Source organism: Canis lupus, chromosome 23 (genome assembly GCF_048164855.1).
Source record: "Canis lupus baileyi chromosome 23, mCanLup2.hap1, whole genome shotgun sequence".
Lineage (NCBI taxonomy): Eukaryota > Metazoa > Chordata > Mammalia > Carnivora > Canidae > Canis > Canis lupus.
Genome location: NC_132860.1, coordinates 24,989,938 through 25,013,819, shown reverse-complemented (window position 1 = coordinate 25,013,819; position 23,882 = coordinate 24,989,938). Strand labels below are relative to the sequence as shown.

Below are 23,882 nucleotides of genomic sequence, written 5' to 3'. Positions count from 1 at the left end.
TTTGCTAAAAGGGTAGATTTCAGGTTCTCTCATCACACATACACATGAGAAGGTAACTATGGGAGGAGATATGTTACTAACTTGACTGTCATAATAATTTCATTATATGTATTAAATTGTATACCGTAAGTATTTTACTCTGTATACCTTAAATATGGACAATTTTTTAAATAGTAAATTTATTTTATTGGTGTTCAATTTACCAACATACAGAATAACACCCAGTGCTCATCCCCTCAGTGCCCCCCCCAGTGCCCGTCACCCATTCACCGCCACCCCCCGCCCTCCTCCCCTTCCACCACTCCTAGTTTGTTTCCCAGAGTTAGGAGTCTTCATGTTCATCTCCCTTTCTGATATTTCCCACACATTTCTTCTCCCTTCCCATATATTCCCTTTCACCATTATTTCTATTCCCCAAATGAATGAGAACATATAATGTTTGTCCTTCTCCAATTGACTTACTTCACTCAGCATAATACCCTCCAGTTCTATCTACGTTGAAGCAAATCGTGGGTATTTGTCATTTCTAATGGCTGAGTAATATTCCATTGTATACATACCACATCTTCTTTATCCATTCATCTTTCGATGGACATTGTGGCTATTGTGGACATTGCTGCTATAAACATCGTGCAGGTGCAGGTGTCCTGGCATTTCATTGCATCTGTATCTTTGGGGTAAATCCCCAACAGTGCAATTGCTGGGTCGTAGGGTCTATTTTTAACTCTTTGAGGAACCTCCACACAGTTTTCCAGAGTGGCTGCACCAGTTCACATTCCCAGCACAAGAGGGTTCCCTTTTCTCCGCATCCTCTCCAACATTTGTGGTTTCCTGCCTTGTTAATTTTCCCCATTCTCACTAGTGTGAGGTGGTATCTCATTGTGGTTTTGATTTGTATTTCCCTGATGGCAAGTGATGTGGAGCATTTTCTCATGTGCTTGTTGGCCATGTATATGTCATCCTCTGTGAGATTTCTGTTCATGCTCAGAAGTCAGTGGCATTTCTATAAACTAACAATAATACTGAAGAAAGAGAAATTAAGGAATCAATCCCATTTACAATTGCACCCAAAGGATAAGATACCTAGGAATAAACCTAACCAAAGAGGTAAAGGATCTCTACCCTTAAAACTACAGAACACTTCTGAAAGAAATTGAGGAAGATGCAAAGAGATGGAAAAATATTTCATGCTCATGGATTGGCAGAATTAATATTGTGAAAATGTCAATGTTACCCAGGGCAATTTACATGTTTAATGCAATCTCTATCAAAATACCATGGACTATCTTCAGAGAGTGAGGACAAATTATTTTAAGATTTATGTGGAATCAGAAAAGACCCCAAATAGCCAGGGGAATTTTAAAAAAGAAAACCATAGCTGGGGGCATCACAATGCCAGATTTCAGGTTGTACTACAAAGCTGTGGTCATCAAGACAGTGTGGTACTGGCACAAAAGCAGACACATAGATCAATGGAACAGAATAGAGAACCCAGAAGTGGACCCTCAACTTTATGGTCAACTAATATTCGATAAAGGAGGAAAGACTATCCATTGGAAGAAAGACAGTCTCTTCAATAAATGGTGCTGGGAAAATTGGACATCCACATGCAGAAGAATGAAACTAGACCACTCTCTTGCACCATACACAAAGATAAACTCAAAATGGATGAAAGATCTAAATGTGAGACAAGATTCCATCAAAATCCTAGAGGAGAACACAGGCAACACCCTTTTTGAACTCGGCCGTAGTAACTTCTTGCAAGATACATCCACGAAGGCAAAAGAAACAAAAGCAAAAATGAATTATTGGGACTTCATCAAGATAAGAAGCTTTTGCACAGCAAAATATACCATCAACAAAACTAAAAGACAACCTACAGAATGGGAGAAGATATTTGCAAATGATGTATCAGATAAAGGGCTAGTTTCCAAGGTCTATAAAGAACTTATTCAACTCAACAGCAAAGAAACAAACAATCCAATCATGAAATGGGTAATATGGACAATTCTTATTTACAACACTATAAGATGAAGAAATCCATCAGATTCTCAAGTATAGCCAGGAATATTATAAGAACACAAAGAGGGATCCCTGGATGGCGCAGCGGTTTAGCGCCTGCCTTTGGTCCAGGGCGTGATCCTGGAGACCCGAGATCGAATCCCACGTCGGGCTCCCAGTGCATGGAGCCTGCTTCTCCTCTGCCTATGTCTCTGCCTCTCTCTCTCTCTCTGTGACTATCATAAAATAAATTTAAAAAAAATTAAAAAAAATAAAAATAAATAAATCTTAAAAAAAAAAAAGAACACAAAGAAATTGGAATGGTTAAAGATTTTCAAGGGAGGAAGTATGGTCGAATGTTTCAAAATGCTGCCAATACATTAAATAAAGTGAGGATGGATTTTGACTACTGATTTAGCAGTGTGGAGACTATTATGACCTTGACAAGTGAGATGAATGAGGGTAAAAGTCCAAGTGGAATGGGATCAAGAGGAAATGAGGAGGAGTAACTGGGTGATGGGCACTGAGAAGGCCACTTGATGGGATGAAGACCGGCTGTTATACAATATTTTGACTAATTTATTTTTTTTTAATTTTTTATTGGTGTTCAATTTACTAACATACGGAATAACCCCCAGTGCCCGTCACCCATTCACTCCCACCCCCCACCCTCCTCCCCTTCTACCACCCCTAGTTCGTTTCCCAGAGTTAGCAGTAATACAAGCATCCATTCAAAAACTGGAAAGAACTCAAATACAAAAGCTAACCTTACACATAAAGGAGCTAGAGAAAAAACAGCAAATAGATCCTACACCCAAGAGAAGAAGGGAATTAATAAAGATTCGAGCAGAACTCAACAAAATCGAGACCAGAAGAACTGTGGAACAGATCAACAGAACCAGGAGTTGGTTCTTTGAAAGAATTAATAAGATAGATAAACCATTAGCCAGCCTTATTAAAAAGAAGAGAGAGAAGACTCAAATTAATAAAATCATGAATGAGAAAGGAGAGATCACTACCAACACCAAGGAAATACAAATGATTTTAAAAACATATTATGAACAGCTATACGCCAATAAATTAGGCAATCTAGAAGAAATGGACGCATTCCTGGAAAGCCACAAACTACCAAAACTGGAACAGGAAGAAATAGAAAACCTGAACAGGCCAATAACCAGGGAGGAAATTGAAGCAGTCATCAAAAACCTCCCAAGACACAAGAGTCCAGGGCCAGATGGCTTCCCAGGGGAATTTTATCAAACGTTTAAAGAAGAAACCATACCTATTCTCCTAAAGCTGTTTGGAAAGATAGAAAGAGATGGAGTACTTCCAAATTCGTTCTATGAGGCCAGCATCACCTTAATTCCAAAACCAGACAAAGACCCCACCAAAAAGGAGAATTACAGACCAATATCCCTGATGAACATGGATGCAAAAATTCTCAACAAGATACTAGCCAATAGGATCCAACAGTACATTAAGAAAATTATTCACCATGACCAAGTAGGATTTATCCCTAGGACACAAGGCTGGTTCAACACCCGTAAAACAATCAATGTGATTCATCATATCAGCAAGGGAAAAACCAAGAACCATATGATCCTCTCATTAGATGCAGAGAAAGCATTTGACAAAATACAGCATGCATTCCTCTTCAAAACTCTTCAGAGTGTAGGGATAGAGGGAACTTTCCTCGACATCTTAAAAGCCATCTATGAAAAGCCCACAGCAAATATTCTCAACGGGGAAGCACTGGGAGCCTTTCCCCTAAAATCAGGAACAAGACAGGGATGTCCACTCTCACCACTGCTATTCAACATAGTACTGGAAGTCCTAGCCTTAGCAATCAGACAACAAAAAGACATTAAAGGCATTCAAATTGGCAAAGAGAAGTCAAACTCTCCCTCTTCGCTGATGACATGACACTCTACATAGAAAACCCAAAAGTCTCCACCCCAAGATTGCTAGAACTCATACAGCAATTCGGTAGCGTGGCAGGATACAAAATCAATGCCCAGAAATCAGTGGCATTTCTATACACTAACAATGAGACTGAAGAAAGAGAAATTCAGGAGTCAATCCCATTTACAATTGCACCCAAAAGCATAAGATACCTAGGAATAAACCTAACCAAAGATGTAAAGGATCTATACTCTCAAAACTAGAACACTTCTGAAAGAAATTGAGGAAGACACAAAGAGATGGAAAAATATTCCATGCTCATGGATTGGCAGAATTAATATTGTGAAAATGTCAATGTTACCCAGGGCAATATACACGTTTAATGCAATCCCTATCAAAATACCATGGACTTTCTTCAGAGAGTTATTTTGACTAATTTAAATAAAAAATTTTAAAAAATGATTCAAGCCTACAAGGGGACAAATAATTCAAGATGATTTCCTCAGATGGAAAAGACAACTGAGGTAGTATATACATATAAGTAAAATGTGAATTCAGGGGTTATTTTAAAATGTTCTTTTTTTACACTGCAGAAATGTGATGTATATAGGAGAATTATCTGGTAAGGAGAAAAAAGTTGATACAGAGGACATAGGGAAGAATGGCTGGACAAATGTTCTAATTTGAAAGAAAATCAAAGCAGTTCAAAGTATAAAGTACACTTAAACATAATGTTCCCACAATTACCCGAAAAGGCCAGTGTCAGGTCCATCTCATTCAATTCTCTAGTTTAGGATTATTTAGATAAGAGACTTATAGAGGTAAACTAGTCAAATTTTCAATTCTGGTTAAGGAAGGTAACTAAGCCCTCAAATATACTAACATCTAATGCTTAAGTGAATGAAGAAACATTCACCAAAACCTACCTGATGCAATTGCTCTAGAAACACATGGACTCTTTTTTGACTGTTTTTATCATTTGTTTCTTTTCATATACTGATGCTTAAGCTCATGTCAAGCATGGATCAATTTTTCTGAGAAATGTAGCATATTCGTTTCCATCACAACAGTCCTTTCTGTCTTATAAAGAACATGGTGACCACCTGGTCACAGATGTTTGGTCTTGACACCATAAAAATGTGATTTAGCCTAGGTGGAGCCAAAATACAGACACTGGCAAGCAGGATGTGGATGTGAGGGGAGATGTAACCCCAAACTACTGAGTAATGATTGTGGAGATCCCAAACCCAGAAAATAGGATGATGACACAGATATGGGGTCCACAAGAGAGATTTGCGGTGAGCATCTTCGGAAGGGATGCAGAGGACAGTACATATAATTAGACAGGAAATAAGTTATCACAATATCTAAGATGAGCATTGACATTAGGATGATACCATATCGGATATTTTCTTGGATACCATCACAGAAAAATTAGGTAAAGCAATGTATTCACAACATATATGGCAGGATGTTACATCTATAAAACCTGACTTTTCAGGAGAAATATTAGGAAGTGGAAAGCCTTTTGGCTATATTCTATAGCTCAATGGAGGACAGACAGGAAGGGAAAACATAGCAAACACTGCACTGGAATCCATCAAAAACAGTTGTGTCATTTCTCTGGTAAGAAAAATTGATGATTGATGTTTGTTGTTGTAAAATAGGATCAATAAAGCAACCTTTAAAAATTATCTTTTCAATATGAGGCATTGATACAAAGATGTCATTGATGAAACAACACAGGGCAGTAAGTATGATTCCAGAATATTATTCCAAAATATAAACTGAGGGTAAAGAATCTTTTCACACCCTAAAGAATGGAGCTGGAATTAGAATCTTTCCTAACTAACTATGCGGTTTGAAATTAACTGCATAGAAATTTGAAATAAAATGGGTTAAAAGAAAGACCTTTCTGAATTAATGAACTTGACAAGATCTTCTAGCTGGACTTAGGGGGAGTAGGAAGGATTGAGGGAAGAGTCAAAGGCAGCCACTGAAGCGATTGCTATGCTCTATCCCCTCACCACAGATTGGTATTATAAACGATTCTACAAAAGTTTTGTAATTCTTTACAGTCGAAACTCTAGCATTTTTGATATTTGCTTCCTCGTTAGTGTCTTTTAAGGCAACAATGGTAAACTTCTGTAAAGACCTGTAAAGATTCTATATAGTTCTGTAAAAACATTGTGTACATTGCATCCAGGACAGCTGAGGGCTGAGAAGTTAAGAAATGGCAGTGTTGTCCAAGGCATGAAGAGCCAGGTGCTAATATGGAAAGAGGACAATTGGGCCCAAATTCTAAGGGTCTGTAGACAAGATAGAAAAAAAGTTGAACTGCTTCAGATTCTAGAAGCAGGTGGTTTAGTGCCAGAGGACTAATTGCCCCAACCCCCTACAAAGCATAAAGAAGTCCTAACCTCTCTGGCTGGTTGTTGAACTTTACATCTACTTGCAGGAGATGAGCTTGGTGTAGAATGCAGATAGTGAAAAGTTCAGAGATCCAAGGAATGAAGCAGCATGACTCACAAAAGGAAAAATTGATAAATTTGACTTCTTATTTACTTGAACTTTGAAATGTTAGAAAAAAATTAAACTTTGCTCTGAGAGATCCCATTAAGAAGATGAAAAGACAAGCTACAGCCTCGGAAAACTTATTTGCAAACCACACACCTGATAAAGGCCTTGTGTTAAAAGTAAAAAAGAAACAAAAGCCAACTAAACAAAAATGCACACAAAAAATCCAATCAGAAAACAGGTAAAATACATAAACTGCACTAAAGAAGAATATTCAGATGAGAAGCACATGTAAAATGCACAACATCATTAACATTTAGAGAAATGCAAATTAAAACCACACTGGGTGTTATGCTATATGTTGGCAAATTGAACTCCAATGAAAAAATAAGGACTCTGACATTATATGCTCATTTCTTTTACACTTCCGTACCAAAAATCAGTAAAGCAATGAGAGTCATCAATTTCACATACTACCTCAACCAAGAGATCAGAGTTAAAACTCCCCAATGATAAGCCATGTCTATGTCATGTACGTCCCAATGTGAGACCAAGAAGGGCATAACTTCACTGCCATGGTCTTCTTGCCAAAATGCTTCATACTCAATATAATCGTGGAAGGACATCCTACAATGTCAGAATCTTTTAAGCCTGGTCCCAATTATGAGAAATTTCTTATCTCAGGAGGTTTATTATTATTTGTCAGACACAAACATAGCACAGAAAGGGAAAAGTGCAGGCTCTTGGAAGAATGGTTATTTGCTCAAGAACTTGTACTTGATCTTGGCTTAGTCAATCTCAGTTTTGAATTGGCAGGAATGGATGCTGTTTGTCCCAGTCCTTTTGCTGTGGTTTTGCATTGTCTCACATTTGTCTTCTGGTGTATGACTTTCCATAACTATATTGAATTTCTTAAAATTCTCCCTAGAGCCTTTTTGTAGAAGATAGATACACTTCAATTCATCACAAGGCAGGTACTCTAAGTATTCTCCTACTTCCCAGCACTTGGTAGTGCATAGTGCATGTGTTCTCTTTAGATACCATGGTGAAATGCTGGCTATATTACATATACACATCTGTAAGTTGGTTCTGTTTTCAAAATGCCCGTGCCTTTTCTACCCCAACCAGAATAATTAGAAGCTATGTATGTGGTTCGTCTCCCTGCAAAGCTCACAGGCTCCTTGGATTCAGGGAACAGATCTCTTTTTGTTTACCAGTGACTTGCGTGGTACCTGCCACACACAAGGCACTTGATATTTGTGAATAAATGACTATTTATATGTGCAAAAAAATAAATAGAACCATAGAGAAATGTAGCTGTCAAATGTTTGAAATAAAGTGTTTTTGAGGTTATAGAGAAATTGGATCACTCATACATACTGGTGGGAATGTAAAATGATACAGCCACTCAGGAAAACAGTCTGGTGGTTTCTTATAAAATTAAAATAGGCATTTAAGGAGAATTGCACGCTTGAGCATTTATCTCAGAGAAACAATAACTTACATTTACACAAACATCTGTACGTGAATGTTCGTAGCAGCCTTATTCATAATAGCCCACTGAGTATTTACATCTTATATTAAGACAATGCTTACAGATAATTTATGTAAACATATCTTGGCTGTTTACTTAAGCAGTAACTAAAATAGAGCCTTAATTTGTAAATATAGTCTTAATGCCATGCAACAAGTGCTTAAAAGAGAGTGCTTGGCTAAATAAATTATAGCAAGCCCTGCAGTAAAATAGTATACAGGCATAGTAACTGATCATATAAATTCATATATACTAGAAACAAAGTTAATAATGTACTTCCAGAAAATATGTATCATATGATATTTTCCAGGTAGATAAAGGAGTAGGTCAAGCTATAGATACAGATGGCGATAAAAATACAGATTTGGATACAGATGTAGATGTACATATATAAGTATATGGATATATTGCCACAGGAGATAAAATTTTAACAATATCATTGCTTGGGAGCTGTAAGTTTATGGATTTATGAGTTCCATGTCAAATTTATCTTTTTTCGTAACTTATAATGTTTTTTACATGGAACATAGACTTTTAATAAAACACATATTTAAAAAAGAAACATGGACAACATACTATCTTAGAAAGGAAGTATCAACTAAACAGCACACTGGGAAGGAGCTGTGGTTGGAGAAAGTGTCACAGAGGAGATGAGATGAGAAGTGGATACAGATGAAGGGTGTATACTGAAGTGGAGCAGGGGCATGGAGAGTGTGGCATGACCTGGAAAAGATGAAACATTAATAGCCTGGTAAGTCTGATGTTCAGGTCACTTGGAAGTGACATGTGCAGTGTTGCAGGAAAGGAGGTCAGGAGTCAGGTCATTAAAGGCCTTGTATGCCTCACTGAGGAGGGGATCACCGAAGAACATGATCTGACATTGAGATTGGAGGGATCCCCCTCCTGAGCATCCCCCTAGCACAGGAGAGACCAGTCTCAGTCCCCTCAGTTTCCTCAGGGATTGTTCTGCAAATACAAAACAAATAATTCAGTTACATTCATCTACATTCTCATGTTACAGACATGCATATATAAATAATGTAAATAATATAAATATATAATACAATAAATATAAATAATAGGAATATAAATAATAGGAATAACTGCAAAATGTAGGAATCTCTGATTCTAAGAATGTCATTAGCCAGAATGAAGGACATTAAAGAATAGAGTTTTGCATATAGTTGTTGAGAGACATCACAAGACGTCTCAGAGCTTGAGGAACTTAGTGAGGAATAGATGAAGTGAGATCAGTGCTCTGGCCTGAGATTTTGTCCATCTATTTCTACCATGCTAGAGTCATTAAGGATATATGATCTCTGAAAATCAATGCATCCTGTCCCAGGGTCTTTGTGGGAGCAGACTTGCTCAGTACAACAAGGCGCTGTGCTCAGGTTGTTTTGATGATGAAGGAGTAAGTCCTGAAATCTCCCTGGTGAACTTGCTCCAGAGACAGAACTCATTGAGCTGTCTCCCACCAACCACTTCATAAGATGGCTAAGGAGTCTGAAAACTCAGTTCCTAAACCAAAGTGATTTCTGCCTTGTAAACAATACATGAACCACCTGCTCCCAGATTTGCTTGGTCTTGATCCCATAAATGATGGGATTGAGCATAGGTGGGGCAAGCATGCAAACATTAGCCAACAAGATGTGGGTATGAGGTGGAATGTGGCGTCCAAAACGTTGAGTAAGGATTGTGAAGATTCCAGGCCCATAAAAGAGGATGATAATGCAGACATGGGAGCCACAAGTGTTGAGAGCTTTATGGCGAGCATCTCGAGAAGGGATGCAGAAGACAGCACGGAGAATCATCACATAGGAAACAAAAATTAGCACAACATCTAAAACTACTGTTAACATTAGGATGGAAAATCCGTACCAGATGTTAGCATAAATGTCATTACAAGCATATTTGGCCAAACCAATGTGTTCACAGTAGGTATGTGGAATAATATTATTTTGGCAGAAGGTCAATCTTTTCAAAAGAAATATTATGGGGAAAATTGTACCATAACTTCTCAGGAAGATGGTCACACCGATTTTCCCAATCAGTGCACCTGTAAGAATAGTGGTGTATCTCAGTGGGTAGCATATGGCAATGTAGCGGTCAAAGGCCATCACCAGCAAGATCCCTGACTCAGAGATGAAGGTTGTATGGATGAAGAAGAGCTGAGTAATGCAGCGATCCAAGGAGATCTCCCCAGCATGGAACCAGAAGATGGCCAAGGCCTGTGGTACTGTGCAGGTGGAGAGGACAATGTCTGCTCCAGCCAGCATGCAGAGGAAGAGGTACATGGGTTCATGGAGGCTGCGCTTCGTGAGGATAATGCAGATGAGCAGGCTGTTCCCAAGCAGGGCGATGACGTAGGAAATGAAGAAGGGAATGGAAATCCACATGTGCTGGTCTTCTAGCCCAGGGATACCCAGCAAGTGGAAGACCGTGTGGCTAACAGCAGTGTGGTTTAAGGCAGTCATACCTAGGGAGACCTTTCAGGGCTTCACCTCCTAGTCACATAGAAGAAAACACATATTCCTTTTCATATATTCTTTTTAAATTTAAATTTTATTTTTTGTTTATTTTCATTATTTTTGTGTACATATATATTTTTATTTTATTTTATTTTATTTATAAATTTATTTTTTATTGGTGTTCAATTTGCCAACATATAGAATAACACCCAGTGCTCATCCCATCAAATGCCCCCATCAGTGCCCGTCACCCAGTCACCCCCACCCCCCGCCTACCTCCCTTTCCACCACCCCTTGTTCGTTTCCCAGAGTTAGGAGTCTCTCATGTTCTGTCTCCCTTTCTGATATTTCCCACTCATTTTTCTCCTTTCCCCTTTATTCCCTTTCACTATTTTTTTTATATTCCCCAAGTGAATGAGACCATATAATGTTTGTACTTCTTTGATTGACTTATTTCACTCAGCATAATACCCTCCAGTTCCATCCACATCAAAGCAAATGGTGGGTATTTGTCGTTTCTAATGGCTGAGTAATATTCCATTGTATACATAAACCACGTCTTCTTTATCCATTCATCTTTCGATGGACACCAAGGCTCCTTCCACAGTTTGGCTATTGTGGACATTGCTGCTATATACATCGGGGTGCAGGTGTTCCGGCGTTTCACTGGATCTGTATCTTTGGGATAAATCCCCAGCAGTGCAATTGCTGGGTCATAGGGAAGATCTATTTTTCACTCTTTGAGGAACCTCCTCACAGTTTTCCAGAGTGGCTGCACCAGTTCACATTCCCACCAACAGTGCAGGAGGGTTCCCCTTTCTCCGCATCTCTCCAACATTTGTTGTTTCCTACCTTGTTAATTTTCCCCATTCTCACTGGTGTGAGGTGGTATCTCATTGTGGTTTTGATTTGTATTTCCTTGATGGCCAGTGATGCAGAGCATTTTCTCATGTGCTTGTTGCCATGTCTATGCCTTCCTCTGTGAGATTTCTTTTCATGTCTTTTGCCCATTTCATGATTGGATTGTTTGTTTCTTTGCTGTTGAATTTAATAAGTTCTTTGTAGATCTTGGATACTAGCTCTTTCTCTGATATGTCTTTTGCAAATATCTTTTCCAATTCTGTAGGTTGTCTTTCAGTTTTGTTGACTTTCTTTTGCTGTGCAGAGCTTCTTATCTTGATGAAGTCCCAATAATTCATTTTTGCTTTTGTTTCTCTTGCCTTCATAGATGTATCTTGCAAGAAGTTGCTGCGGTCAAGTTCAAAAAGGTTGTTGCCTGTATTCTCCTCTTGGATTTTGATAATTCTTGTTTCACATTTAGATCTTTCATCCATTTTGAGTTTATCTTTGTGCATGGTGTAAGAGATTGGTCTAGTTTCATTCTTCTGCATGTGGATGTCCAATTTTCCCAGCACCATTTATTGAAGAGACTGTCCTTTTTCCAGTGGATAGTCTTTTCTGCTTTGTCAAATATTAGTGAACCATAGAGTTGAGGGGCCATTTCTGGATTCTCTCTTCTTTTCCATTGATCTATATGTCTTTTTAAATTGTGCCAGTACCCCACTGTCTTGGCGATCACTGCTTTGTAGTACAACCTGAAATCTGGCATTATGATGCCCCTGCCTCTGGTTTTCTTTTTTAATATTCCCCTGGCTATGTGGGGTCTTTTTCTGATTCCACACAAATCTTAAGATTATTTATTTGTTCCAACTCTCTGAAGAAAGTCCATGATATTTTGATAGGGACCTTTTAATATATTGTTAAGAGGATTTATATTAATATATTAACATTCTTTGTGAAGTCACCTGAGCTTTTGGCATAAATCACACTTTCCATCTTCTCTGAACATACAAATAGGAAATTTGCAAAGATGAAGAATATGGTCTGAGCCCTAATGAGTGACAGCCAATTATACTTATCTCCTTTTTCAACTAATCTAAGAGTTATTAGTGTGTATTTCATTTTCAAACAGAGGATTATGACTATAGAGAAAATCATTATGCATTCCCTGGGAGGCTGTAACAAGATGATATTTGAACTTGACGTTGACATTGACTAGTTTATCATAAAGACTGAAGAGAGAAGAGAGGCAGCATAATAAAAGGTGAATATACTGATCACTGCACAGTATGTTCATAAAAAATTTTCAACCTAGGGTGACAGGTGCATAAGGAGTGCTTGAGAGGCAGGGAGGGGTGCACAGGCAATTAAGAGCCTTGATCACAACTTCACACATGGGGCAGCCATCACATGTCTTGAAGCTATTAGTTTAGAATGATCACCTATGAGGGTTTATTACAATAGTAATTGATTGAAGAGACTAGATGTTATAAGTTACATTTTGTTCCATGAATAGAATGGATCTGAACATAACACACTCACAGATGAATTAAATTAATATTTGCTAAGCATTGTTTTATGCCAGGGATTGCAGTATGCACACTGCATATGGAATTTTGTATACTCTTCATTTAGGAAGCAGACATCCACTCTAGGAAGTGGATATTATCTGCATTTCACCCATAAATAAAGACTCAGAGAATATGAATCATTTCCCAAATTTCCCAATCAATAATTGATGGAAATGAGTTTGAAATTTGACTTCACTATTAGAAATGACAAATACCCACCATTTGCTTCAACGTGGATGGAACTGGAGGGTATTATGCTGAGTGAAGTAAGTCAGTCGGAGAAGGACAAACATTATATGTTCTCGTTCATTTGGGGAATATAAATAATAGTGAAAGGGAAAATAAGGGAAGGGAGAAGAAATGAGTGGGAAATATCAGAAAGGGAGACAGAACGTAAAGACTGCTAACTCTGGGAAACGAACTAGGGGTGGTAGAAGGGGAGGAGGGCGGGGGGTGGGAGTGAATGGGTGACGGGCACTGGGTGTTATTCTGTATGTTAGTAAATTGAACACCAATAAAAAAAATAATTAAAAAAAAAAAAAAAAAAAAAAGAAATTTGACTTCACCACATTCAATTTGCTCACTTTTTTTTTATTTATTTATGATAGTCATACAGAGAGAGAGAGAGAGAGAGAGAGGCAGAGACACAGGTAGAGGGAGAAGCAGGCTCCATGCACCGGGAGCCCGATGTGGGATTCGATCCCAGGTCTCCAGGATTGCGCCCTGGGCCAAAGGCAGGCGCTAAACCGCTGCGCCACCCAGGGATCCCAATTTGCTCACTTTTGAATATGATCAAGAGAATTTTAAGAGGTAATAGTCAGGGCTTATGTGTTTCAATATTCACACCTTGGGGAGCTAAGCTTAGAAATGACTAACGGGTACCTGAGTGGCTCAATTGGTTGACTCTGACTCTTGGTTTCAGCTCAGGTCCTGGTCTCAGGGTTGTGAGACCAGACTGTGTTGGGCTCCTAGCTCTGTTGGGAGTCTGCTTGAGGATTCTCTCCCTCTGCCTCTCCTCTTGCCTGTTCTTGCACATGTTCATTCTCTCTCTCTCTCTCTCTCTCTCTCTCTCTCAAATGAATAAATAAATCTTAAAAAATGATTGAAGGTGGAAAAAGAAAGGTATTATTTCTGGGAAGAGGGTGCAATATTCTGAGAGAAACTAACATATAATTTTACTATTTGCTTCCTAGCATACTTTCCTTTATTTATTAACTTAATCATCCAACATACCTATTTGGAGCTATTTTTCATGTATCTGTCCTAACTAGACTAATGGACTGGAGAGAATGATGAGTGTAGAAACAGATGGGTTCAGTAAAATATTCCAGGTATAATGGGCTCAGAGGGTACCCCCTGAGAAGACAGTCATGTCTAATCCTGTTTTCACCAGAATGAAGAAGAAATGGAGCTAATAATAAAATACCTTCTTTATGGGGTTTAAGGAGATATTAGATGAAGGAGTACCTTAAAATATCTAGCTCAGAAGCTAAGATAAATCTTACATTTGCTAACATTATTTCTTCCAGTCCAGCTCCCTCTCTTGGTGGCTTGATTTTTTTTTTCTTTCTTGGGAGAAAAATTTGGTTCCTAGTTCTCACACCTGCAAAGATGCCCTGGCTCCTTACCCAGAGTCCCCTCCAACATCTGGTTTGGGGTAGGTGATTAGTTTGATGCCATTCTTATGGCTCCTTTCGTGGCTTTCCAGGAGGGGTCCATAGTTGAAGTAAATGCATTTTCTGTTTTCTCTAGTTTAATTATTTAGGGCATCTGCCATTTGATAGGATTCTTAATTTACCACTCTTCAGGAGCTTCCATCTGGCCCATGCATCCTCAGCTCCCCTCCCAGACCTCACTTTCCACATCTGCTAGAATCAATCAGACTTGTGTGACTAATCTTTACCACTCTTTGTCCACATGTATCAACAGACTTTAAAGGTCCTGTCACTTCTGGCCTGTCAAGAACAGAACACTAGCCCAGTCCTTACTTTGACCTGGAAACCTCCCAACCCACAGATATCTAATTCACTCACCAGTTTTAGGCTGAGTGTCCAGGAACAGATGATGAGACTGTAATAAAATTCAGCTTTGTGGGTCAGGAGTTGGGCTGTTTGTCCTCTTTTGTGGAACCCTGGAGGGAGCACTTACACTGGGGCTCCAGGGACAGAGCCAGTTTCCACCAGCCTCGCCTTCTTCCCAAATGGGCTGGGTCTCTAAAACCACTGGGGTGAGCACTGGGTTAACACTATATACTATACTATATGTTGGCAAATTGAACTCCAGTAAAAAAGAATTAAAAAAAAATAAAACCATTTACCATCTCCCTCCCTTCCTTCTGATCCTCTTCTCTCTTCTTTTCTCAAGATGCTCTGATAGGAAAGTCTTTTCCACCTAATATAGCCTTGCTAGAGGCCTATTTTAATGAATGTTAACTCATTTTCAACAGGAATATAAATACTTCTAATATGTAACAATAATTTATAAGCTTGTGTTTTTAATGAAAATGAGCCTGTGGAAGTTTTCATAAGTTTCACACACAAACGATGGAATATTACTCATCTATAAAAAAAATAAGATCCTGTCTTATACAAATGTAGCTACAGTGGTCAAAGGGTAAATACAGTTTACTAATTAACCATAAGATTTATCAATAGAATTATCTAAATGAAGAGAGAGTAAAAGAATAGAAAAAATAAGAGATCCTCAGGTATTGCTGGAAAAATGCCAAAATTTATTTTATTTTATTTTATTATTTTATTTATTTATTATTTAATTAATTAATTAATTAATTAATTTATTTTTAAGTCTGATGTTTTAGGATTTTGTAAATTTATTTTTTATTGGTGTTCAATTTCCCAACATATAGAATAACACCCAGTGCTCATCCCGTCAAGTGCCCACTTCAGTGCCTGTTACCCAGTCACCCCCACCCCCCACCCACCTCCCCTTCCACCACCCCTAGTTCATTTCCCAGAGTTAGGAGTCTTTCATGTTCTGTCTCCCTTTCTAATATTTCCCACTCATTTTTTCTCATTTCCCCTTTATTCCTTTTCACTATTTTTATATTCCCCAAATGAATGAGACCATATAATGTTTGTCCTTCTTCGATTGACTTATTTCACTCAGCATAATACCCTCCAGTTCCATCCACGTCGAAGCAAATGGTGGGTATTTGTCGTTTCTAAGAATGCCAAAATTTCTAACCCGTAGTTGCATCCTAAAATGAAGTGAGAGAAATGGGATAGAAAAAAACTTTAGAAGAATTACTGAAATTTTTCAAATTAGGTAAAAATCATAATAGATTCAGAAATATCAGTGGATCTCATAGAAAGCTATGCCTTGATGCATCATAATCAAACTGAAAATTAAGAGAAAGACAACCAAAGGATGCAGGGAAGTGAAATTAAAAATATATCTAAGGTAATCAAGACTCACATGCCTTCTTCTAATTGGTAGGTATATTCATTTGCATAGCCTTAGCAGAATTAAACATCATTGTTCATGACTCTGAAATTTGAAACTTAGAAAAAACTTCAACATGATTCTTTTCATGAAGAACACAAACTTATAAATTCTCCTCAAGATAGGTAGATGATAGACTGATCTATCACATCTTTTTAAAATCCATTCATCTACTGATGGATACTTGGATTGCTTCCATATTTTGCTATTGTAAGTAATGCTGCAATAAACATAGGGATGCCTGTATCTTTTTGAGTTAATGTTTTTATCTTCTTTGGGTGAATACTGAGTAGCAGAATTACTGGATTATTTAGTACTTTTATTTTTAATTTTTGGAGGAACCTCCATACCTTTTTCAACAGTTTCTGTACCAACTTATCCTAAGCTTCTTAAATAGTTAGTAGCCTCCAAGAAAGCCTAATAGAAGTTGCAAGGTCCAGATTTCCTGGAATTCACACAACATCACTTTATTCTATTAGTCAAAGCAAGTCAGAAGGCCATCCCAGATTCAAAGGGATATGTGATAGATTGTATCTCATGATGGGGGGAATTGTCTTGTATGTGTAGCCAAGGAAAGGATTATTGGAAGCCATTCTTGCAGAGTGTCAACCACATTTGACAAACCATCTGACTGACAAATGTTCAAGGGCTTAACAGACTCTGTTGGCAAGATTGAGGAAGAAAAGCACTTGCATATGCTGCTAGCATAAAAGTAGGGAGCCAGTTGTGAATTGTCAAGGATTGTGGAAGCACCTGGATCAGAGCTACTGAAGGACTCATGAGGCAATTTGTGAATTATCTAGAGCAATCCTGGGGTAGATAATCAATTGCTCTAGTATATACAACTTCACCTGTACACCAGATGCCAATTCCTGAGCCTCTTAGCTTCTACTTTCCTACAGTAGAAAAACTCGTACTTATTGAATACTTTTAGAGTGAAAGTAACATGGTCTGTAAGCTGGTCCTCTTCAGGATCCTATTTTGCTTCAGATTCATCTCTCTCTACTGTTGTTTCATGAGCATTGAATAAACAGCTGGACACTGAACCTCAGAAGTATTATCATATCTAGTTCTAGCCCTTCTAACTCCTCCAGGAGGATAGTTTTTCTCAAAGTTGTGTGGCCTCAAAGTTGTGTGGCCACAGAATGACTTGCTGTTAGCTGTCCTCAGTAGGCAGGTCCTTACAAGCCTCTACTCTCTTTTTTTATTTTTATAAATTTATTTTTTATTGGCGTTCAATTTGCCAACATATAGAATAACACCCAGTGCTCATCCCATCAAGTGCCCCCCTCAGTGCCCGTCACCCAGTCACCCCCACCCCTGCCCACCTCCCCTTCCACCACCCCTCGTTTGTTTCCCAGAATTAGGAGACTTTCATGTTCTGTCTCCCTTTCTGATATTTCCCACTCATTTTTCTCCTTTCCCCTTTATTCCCTTTCACTATTTTTTTATATTCCCCAAATGAATGAGAACATATAATGTTTGTCCTTCTCCAGTTGACTTATTTCACTCAGCATAATACCCTCCAGTTCCATTCACGTCGAAGCAAATTGTGGGTATTTGTCATTTCTAATGGCTGAGTAATATTCCATTGTATACATAGGCCACATCTTCTTTATCCATTCATCTTTCGATGGACACCGAGGCTCCTTCCACAGTTTGGCTATTGTGGACATTGCTGCTAGAAACATCGGGGTGCAGGTGTCCCAGCGTTTCATTGCATCTGTATCTTTGGGGTAAATCCCCAGCAGTGCAATTGCTGGGTTGTAGGGCAGATCTATTTTTAACTCTTTGAGGAACCTCCACACAGTTTTCCAGTGTAAGCCTCTACTCTCATGAAAGCCACTTCTTTCATGAGGATTATTTTCAGTTGTTGTACCATGACTTAAAGTTATACAGGAATAAAAGGAGGAGGGGATTTTCCTACTACAGAAATAAAATGCAGGGATGAGGAGAGTAGAACTCAGAGGGGGAGATGACTATATTTACACATACTCACTATGTGCTCAGTTTTGAGTCAGACACTGAGTGAATGAAGAGATGCTGATGGTTGTTTGTGAACCTTACTATACCTTGGATCCCTAAACTTCCCACTACCTGAGTTCTGCACCAAGCTCCTGTCCTGAGAGTGGAGATGAGGATATCAAATTTAATACACACAGAGGGCATGGAAGTAGGGAAACTCAGTATATGAAGAAAAGCTTGTATTATAATATTTACTGTTGCATGTTGTTCTGAGTTACTTGCTTTTTCTTTTACAATGCTTATGTATTTCTATAATCAAACATTTATAATCATGATAAAAACAAATGAAGAAAATAACATGCAGAAAAGTGACTATAAATGATCAATCTTTGTGATAGCCTACTTTATGTTAAACATCAAATGGCTTTTGCGGATCTAGTCAGCCAAAGGAAATAGTGCTTCCATAACAATTATAATTCATACGTTGCTACAAACAGTCCTGCCTGTCATATATATTCCTTTAATTAAAGATTCTAAAATACAAATTTTGTCATGGCACTGGATAAATTAAACTTTGAATTTTGTCCTAATTATGAAGAAATATTTTCTGGGAGGAGATGCCTCTTAACCAGATGCTTATTTAAAAAAATGGAGAGTGTTGATTATAGTGAATGTAATGTTTGTTTCTTGAAAGAGAGGTACAGGGATTTCTTGGAAATATTGTTGAGAGTGAGAGTGTCTGAATATGGAAAGCCACAAAGATGTACGCAGAAAATTTGAGGATAGAGATCAAATAACAGGGAAGGTGCCAGAGGACCAGGTGTCAAGAGAAAAAGGTGCTAGGAAGTAAGCATAATGACTTGGCCCATATGGGACTGTCATTTTGTTGGAGTCAGAACCCAAAGGCATTGGATCTTCAAATAAAAGTGACCTGAGTTTCACAAAGATAATCACTCTGTAGTCTAATCTGCAACTCATTAAATTTTCTCCAGTTACTGATTCCATTTCTGCTTTGAAAAACTTGGTCTGAAGCTGATGACTGATTTTTGTCATATGTGAGGTGAGATTCTAGGAGTAGGGGAGAGTAGAGGTAGATACTAGAAGTCCTTATAGGCCCAACATAATGGAACTTATTTGGAATGTTGGAATGTCAGGATCTTTGGAGTCTTTTGAACAGATTGTAGAGGAAACCAATGGCCAGCACTTGGGCCGATAGGGCAGAAATAGATGGTAGATTCTCAAAGGACTTTTTAAGTCTTGTTTGGATTCAAGAACCTGAGTCCTCAAAGGAAACCCTCGCTTTGGTCACTTATCTTAAATCTTGTCTCTTACCTGGTCTTCCTTTTCTCCTACTGTTCTATTTGCCTTTCCTTCTGTGCTATGCTTTAGGTACATTAATAAAAGGATATGCCCAATCCATCAAGGAATCCAAAGGTTGTTAGAGATGCTTTATAGATAAGAAAGCCATTTTTGATTAATGAGATATGTTTTCTAATATTTAGAAAATTGTGACTTAGGGGAGATGGATCATGTAGGCAAAGCACTGCTACCTTTGGCAGATTCTAAGAAATTTCAGGGGAGAAGGACAGGGAAAGCACTCAGCAGTACAAAGTGGGGTGCTTTGCCTGGGGCAGGCTCAGAGAATCTTCTTTTGGAAGGAGACATGAGATTCTAATTTTCTTGGAAGCCTAAGTTTTATCATTGGCAACAGATATGGTCAGTTGTTTCCCTTAAAGTGCTTAGGCTCACTGTTTTAGGGAATGTCTGCCCTAAACCTGAGTCTGAATAACCACAGTTGTCTGTCAGTTATTCTTTCAAGTAAAAATAATGTTCTGTTAAAAAGGGGGCTAGTTCAAAACTCATGAATTAAATAGTGATTTAATTAAAATGCTTACCCTCAAGACAACCTTTATACTTTGCCATGTAGCAGTGCTTTTTGTACACTTCACATTTTGTCACACAGATTAAAAACATCTAAAAGACGTGTAAAAAAAAAAAAAAGAAGGAAACATGAGGAAGAGTATTTAAGATAATTTGGAATTGGACTAGTAGCTGTTCGAAAGGCCATTCTGCAACCCCTTGCCTTTTCTCTGTGGCTCTAAACAAAATAAATCCCCTTAGTGGTTCCTTTTCTCAAAGATTTCATCAGCTTCTGAAAGAACTTCTCTGTCCCAACTTCTTATTGTGTTTGATCTCCAGCTCTGTTCTTTCTCATTAGGTCTATGCAGTTTTTTTGGTATATTTTTTATTATATTTCGATTTGCCAACATATAGTATAACACCCAGTGCTCATCCTGTCAAATGCTCCCCTCAGTGCCTGTCACCCAGTCACCCCATCCCCCCACCCACCTCCCCTTCCATTACCCCTTGTTCATTTCCCAGAGTTAGGAGTCTCTCATGTTCTGTCACCCTCTCTGATATTTCCCACTCATTTTCTATGCAGTTCTAATTGTTTTGGGTATCACTTTTCTATTTCCCCTAGGAATGTGGCATTTCTTGGAAAGTGTATTTTCTTACAGCGTTTGTATGACCATGCAATTTGCAGAAGGCAATTGTCTATTGCAGGCAACCTCTCCATCAGACTGTCTTTGCCTCCTCAAATGCCAGCTTCCTTAGACTCTTCTCTCAGGACAGAGCTTCATCAGTTCAGTTGAGCCAATCTATGTTCTCTGGGAGGGTAAATCTGGTATCCAAGGAGAAGGGGAATATTTTAGCTTCAGAAATTAAAATGAGGGGAGAAAGAGAGAATGAGGGAGAGAGAGAGAGGAGAACTTTCTGTTATGACTTACAAATTTATTTTAGGTGAAGAATTGGGTACTTTATTAAGATAACTTGTTTTTAATTTTATTTTTGTGAATATTATACATATACTTAGTTTAAAGCCTCTAAAAGTTCTCTGAGTCTTTACAATAAACTAGTTTCCTTATCCCATCTCACCTCTGTTGCTCCTCAGAAAATCACTTTAACACATAACTATTTATCATTTACCTCCATATATTAACAGTATATATATATATTTCTTGACCCCTATTTTAAAATTTTTATGTCATCTACTGACTTTTGTATATGGAAGATGGGCATTTAGCTTTCCTACATGTAATCCCTGCCCCCCAGCCAAATGCCTACATACATATTCAGGCTCACGTTAATCTCCCTTTCTTGACTTTTATTAAGAGGTATATCATGATTTTTAAGATTATACTTAATTACAATAATGTAAACATAAATACATAACTGAATTATACATGACATATGGTCACATTTCTAGTACAAAAATATTTTCTTCCCAGGAGTAAATGTCTGTTTTTTTGTTTGCTTAATTTTTACATGGCTTACTTTCCACTAGGAATATAAATTACATTTCAAAATAAGTTTTTCCTTTTTCCCTTTGAGACTTTTTTTAGGTGTTTCTACTCCCTTGATTCAATCCAGACTCATGATACTCCAGGAATCCCGATAGTGGCTGACCTTCACCATTATTTGAGGGTGTCCCTCATTTTCTCATAGCCTATGCCTTCCCTGGCATTGTGGCACTTTGTTTTAGCAACTATTTGGAGCCCATGTTTCTCTATTTTTGGTTGATTCCTTCACTCTGATGGTTCTTTTCCTCCAGTAGCTTCCTGTGAAAGGAGGTTAGTCTTTTGAGATCTTTGAAAAATTTAAAGAGCTTTTTATTCTTACAAATTTTGTATTTACTTTGGTGTAAAGTTCTGGAATGGAGTAATTTGGCAGGAAGTCTCTCCTTAAATAAATCTCATACCTACACATAGCACCTCGATTCACTTTTTTGTGCCTCATTCTTAAATAAAAATGAATTAGAAGTTCTGGGTATATGTTTATGTAAGCTAGCACTCAGGCATAAATAAACAGAAGTTCATGGAGTTTCATTTTAAATTAAAGTATGTAGTCTTTAATTTTATCCTCTGCTCTTAGCATACTATCCCTACCCCAGCCATGTCTAGAGTCTTTAGTCTTAACTCCGCCAGAAAATAATCCTCCAGTTTTCTGCTGGGTACAGAAAGTGGTACCTGGATGGACAGGTTGGGAAAGAGGACCCAGAAGTTTAGCTTCTTTCAGATTTTCCACCAATGGTGTTCTTTAAAAAGCCTATCCTTATCCCTATTAAGAAAAGTTCCTGATATCTCTAATTTTTGAGACTACCTGGGTTCTGCAGTGAAAGTTATCTTGATTTTTGTTTTTTACTCAAACCTGTTAGTTTTATCCATTTGCTTAGTCATCTGATTTCAAAATGTCCCTTCTGCTATCTCTTCTGTTTTGTACATTTGTGATGATTTTTACTGATGTTTTGATAGGGTTTTAGGAAGAAACAGTGGTAAATATAGGCATTTAATTAGATATATTTAATCAGAAAACTCAAAACAGTTGTGTATAATCAGTATTTCTCTTTATCTCTATTAGGTGAAATTAAAGTCCACAGTGGCCTGCCTCAGATATGGCTAGCTTCAATCACACTGGTGTTAACCATGTAGTCTTCTACCTGCTGGGCATTCCAGGCCGAGAAGACCTACACATATGGATTTCCATTCCCTTCCTCATCTCCTATATCTTTGCCCTCCTTGGAAATGGTTTGCTTATCTTCATTATCCTCACCAAGAGCAGCCTCCATGAACCTATGTATCTTTTTCTCTGCATGCTGGCTGGAGTTGACATTGTCTTTGCCACAACCACAGAACCCAAGGCATTGGCCATTTTCTGGTGTAATAGTAGGAAGATCTCTCTTAATAGCTGCATTGCCCAGCTCTACTTCCAGCATTCCTCCTTTATTACTGAGTCAGGCATCTTGCTGATTATGGCATTTGACCGCTACATTGCAATATGTTACCCACTAAGGTACACCATGATACTCACTCACTCTCTGATAGGGAAAATTGGTGTGGCTGTTTTCTTGAGAGCACATTGTACAATTTTTCCTATGATATTCCTATTGAAGAGGCTGACTTTTTGCAGAAATAACGTCCTACCACATACATTCTGTGAACACATTGGCTTGGCCAAGTATGCCTGTGATGATATCCGAGTAAACATCTGGTATGGATTTTTTGTCCTAATGTCAACAGTGATTCTAGATATTGTCCTCATTTTTGTTTCCTATGCTCTGATCCTCCATGCTGTCTTCCTTTTCCCTTCACGAGATGCTCGCCACAAAGCTCTCAACACCTGCGGTTCCCATGTCTGTGTCATCATTCTTTTTTATGGGCCTGGGATCTTCTCGGTTCTCACTCAGCGCTTTGGCCATCATATCCCGCTACATGTCCACATCCTGTTGGCCAATGTCAGCATGCTTGCTCCACCTATGCTGAACCCCATCATTTATGGGGTCAAAACAAAACAGATACGAGACCAAGTGATTTATGTGTTGTTTCCAAAGCAGAAATGACGGTGAGGATGGCAGAGACTGTTTTCTCAGAAACTTTGATCCTTTGTGAGATGTGCTTTTGCAGGAGTGAGCCAGAGAACAAGAAATGAGTCCCTAGCAAAAATGGCTCATTGAGTTATGGGCCCCTGGAGCACTTACCTGAGACTGTGAGACTTGCACCTCAATCAATCTGAAAACAGGGCCTGTGGGTTGACTGAGATACTTACAGCTCATTATTTGGA

General features: G+C 38.3%; 2 protein-coding genes across 2 annotated transcripts; one reads left to right on the top strand and one right to left on the bottom strand.

The window, feature by feature from the left end:
* Positions 1 to 9,468: 9,468 nt before the first annotated feature.
* On the bottom strand, positions 9,469 to 10,431 carry LOC140615323 (olfactory receptor 52B4-like). The gene has a single exon (XM_072795228.1). The coding sequence runs from the start codon at positions 10,429 to 10,431 to the stop codon at positions 9,469 to 9,471; it is 963 nt and encodes a 320-aa protein (XP_072651329.1).
* A 12,285-nt stretch (positions 10,432 to 22,716) lies between these two features.
* LOC140615565 (olfactory receptor 52B4-like) lies at positions 22,717 to 23,661 on the top strand. Its single transcript, XM_072795424.1, has one exon. The coding sequence runs from the start codon at positions 22,717 to 22,719 to the stop codon at positions 23,659 to 23,661; it is 945 nt and encodes a 314-aa protein (XP_072651525.1).
* The last annotated feature ends 221 nt before the right edge of the window (positions 23,662 to 23,882 follow it).

Bases quoted from the DNA above. Each gene is read 5' to 3' on its own strand.
- LOC140615323 (XM_072795228.1), bottom strand. From the start codon at position 10,431: ATGACTGCCTTAAACCACACTGCTGTTAGCCACACGGTCTTCCACTTG.
- LOC140615565 (XM_072795424.1), top strand. From the start codon at position 22,717: ATGGCTAGCTTCAATCACACTGGTGTTAACCATGTAGTCTTCTACCTG.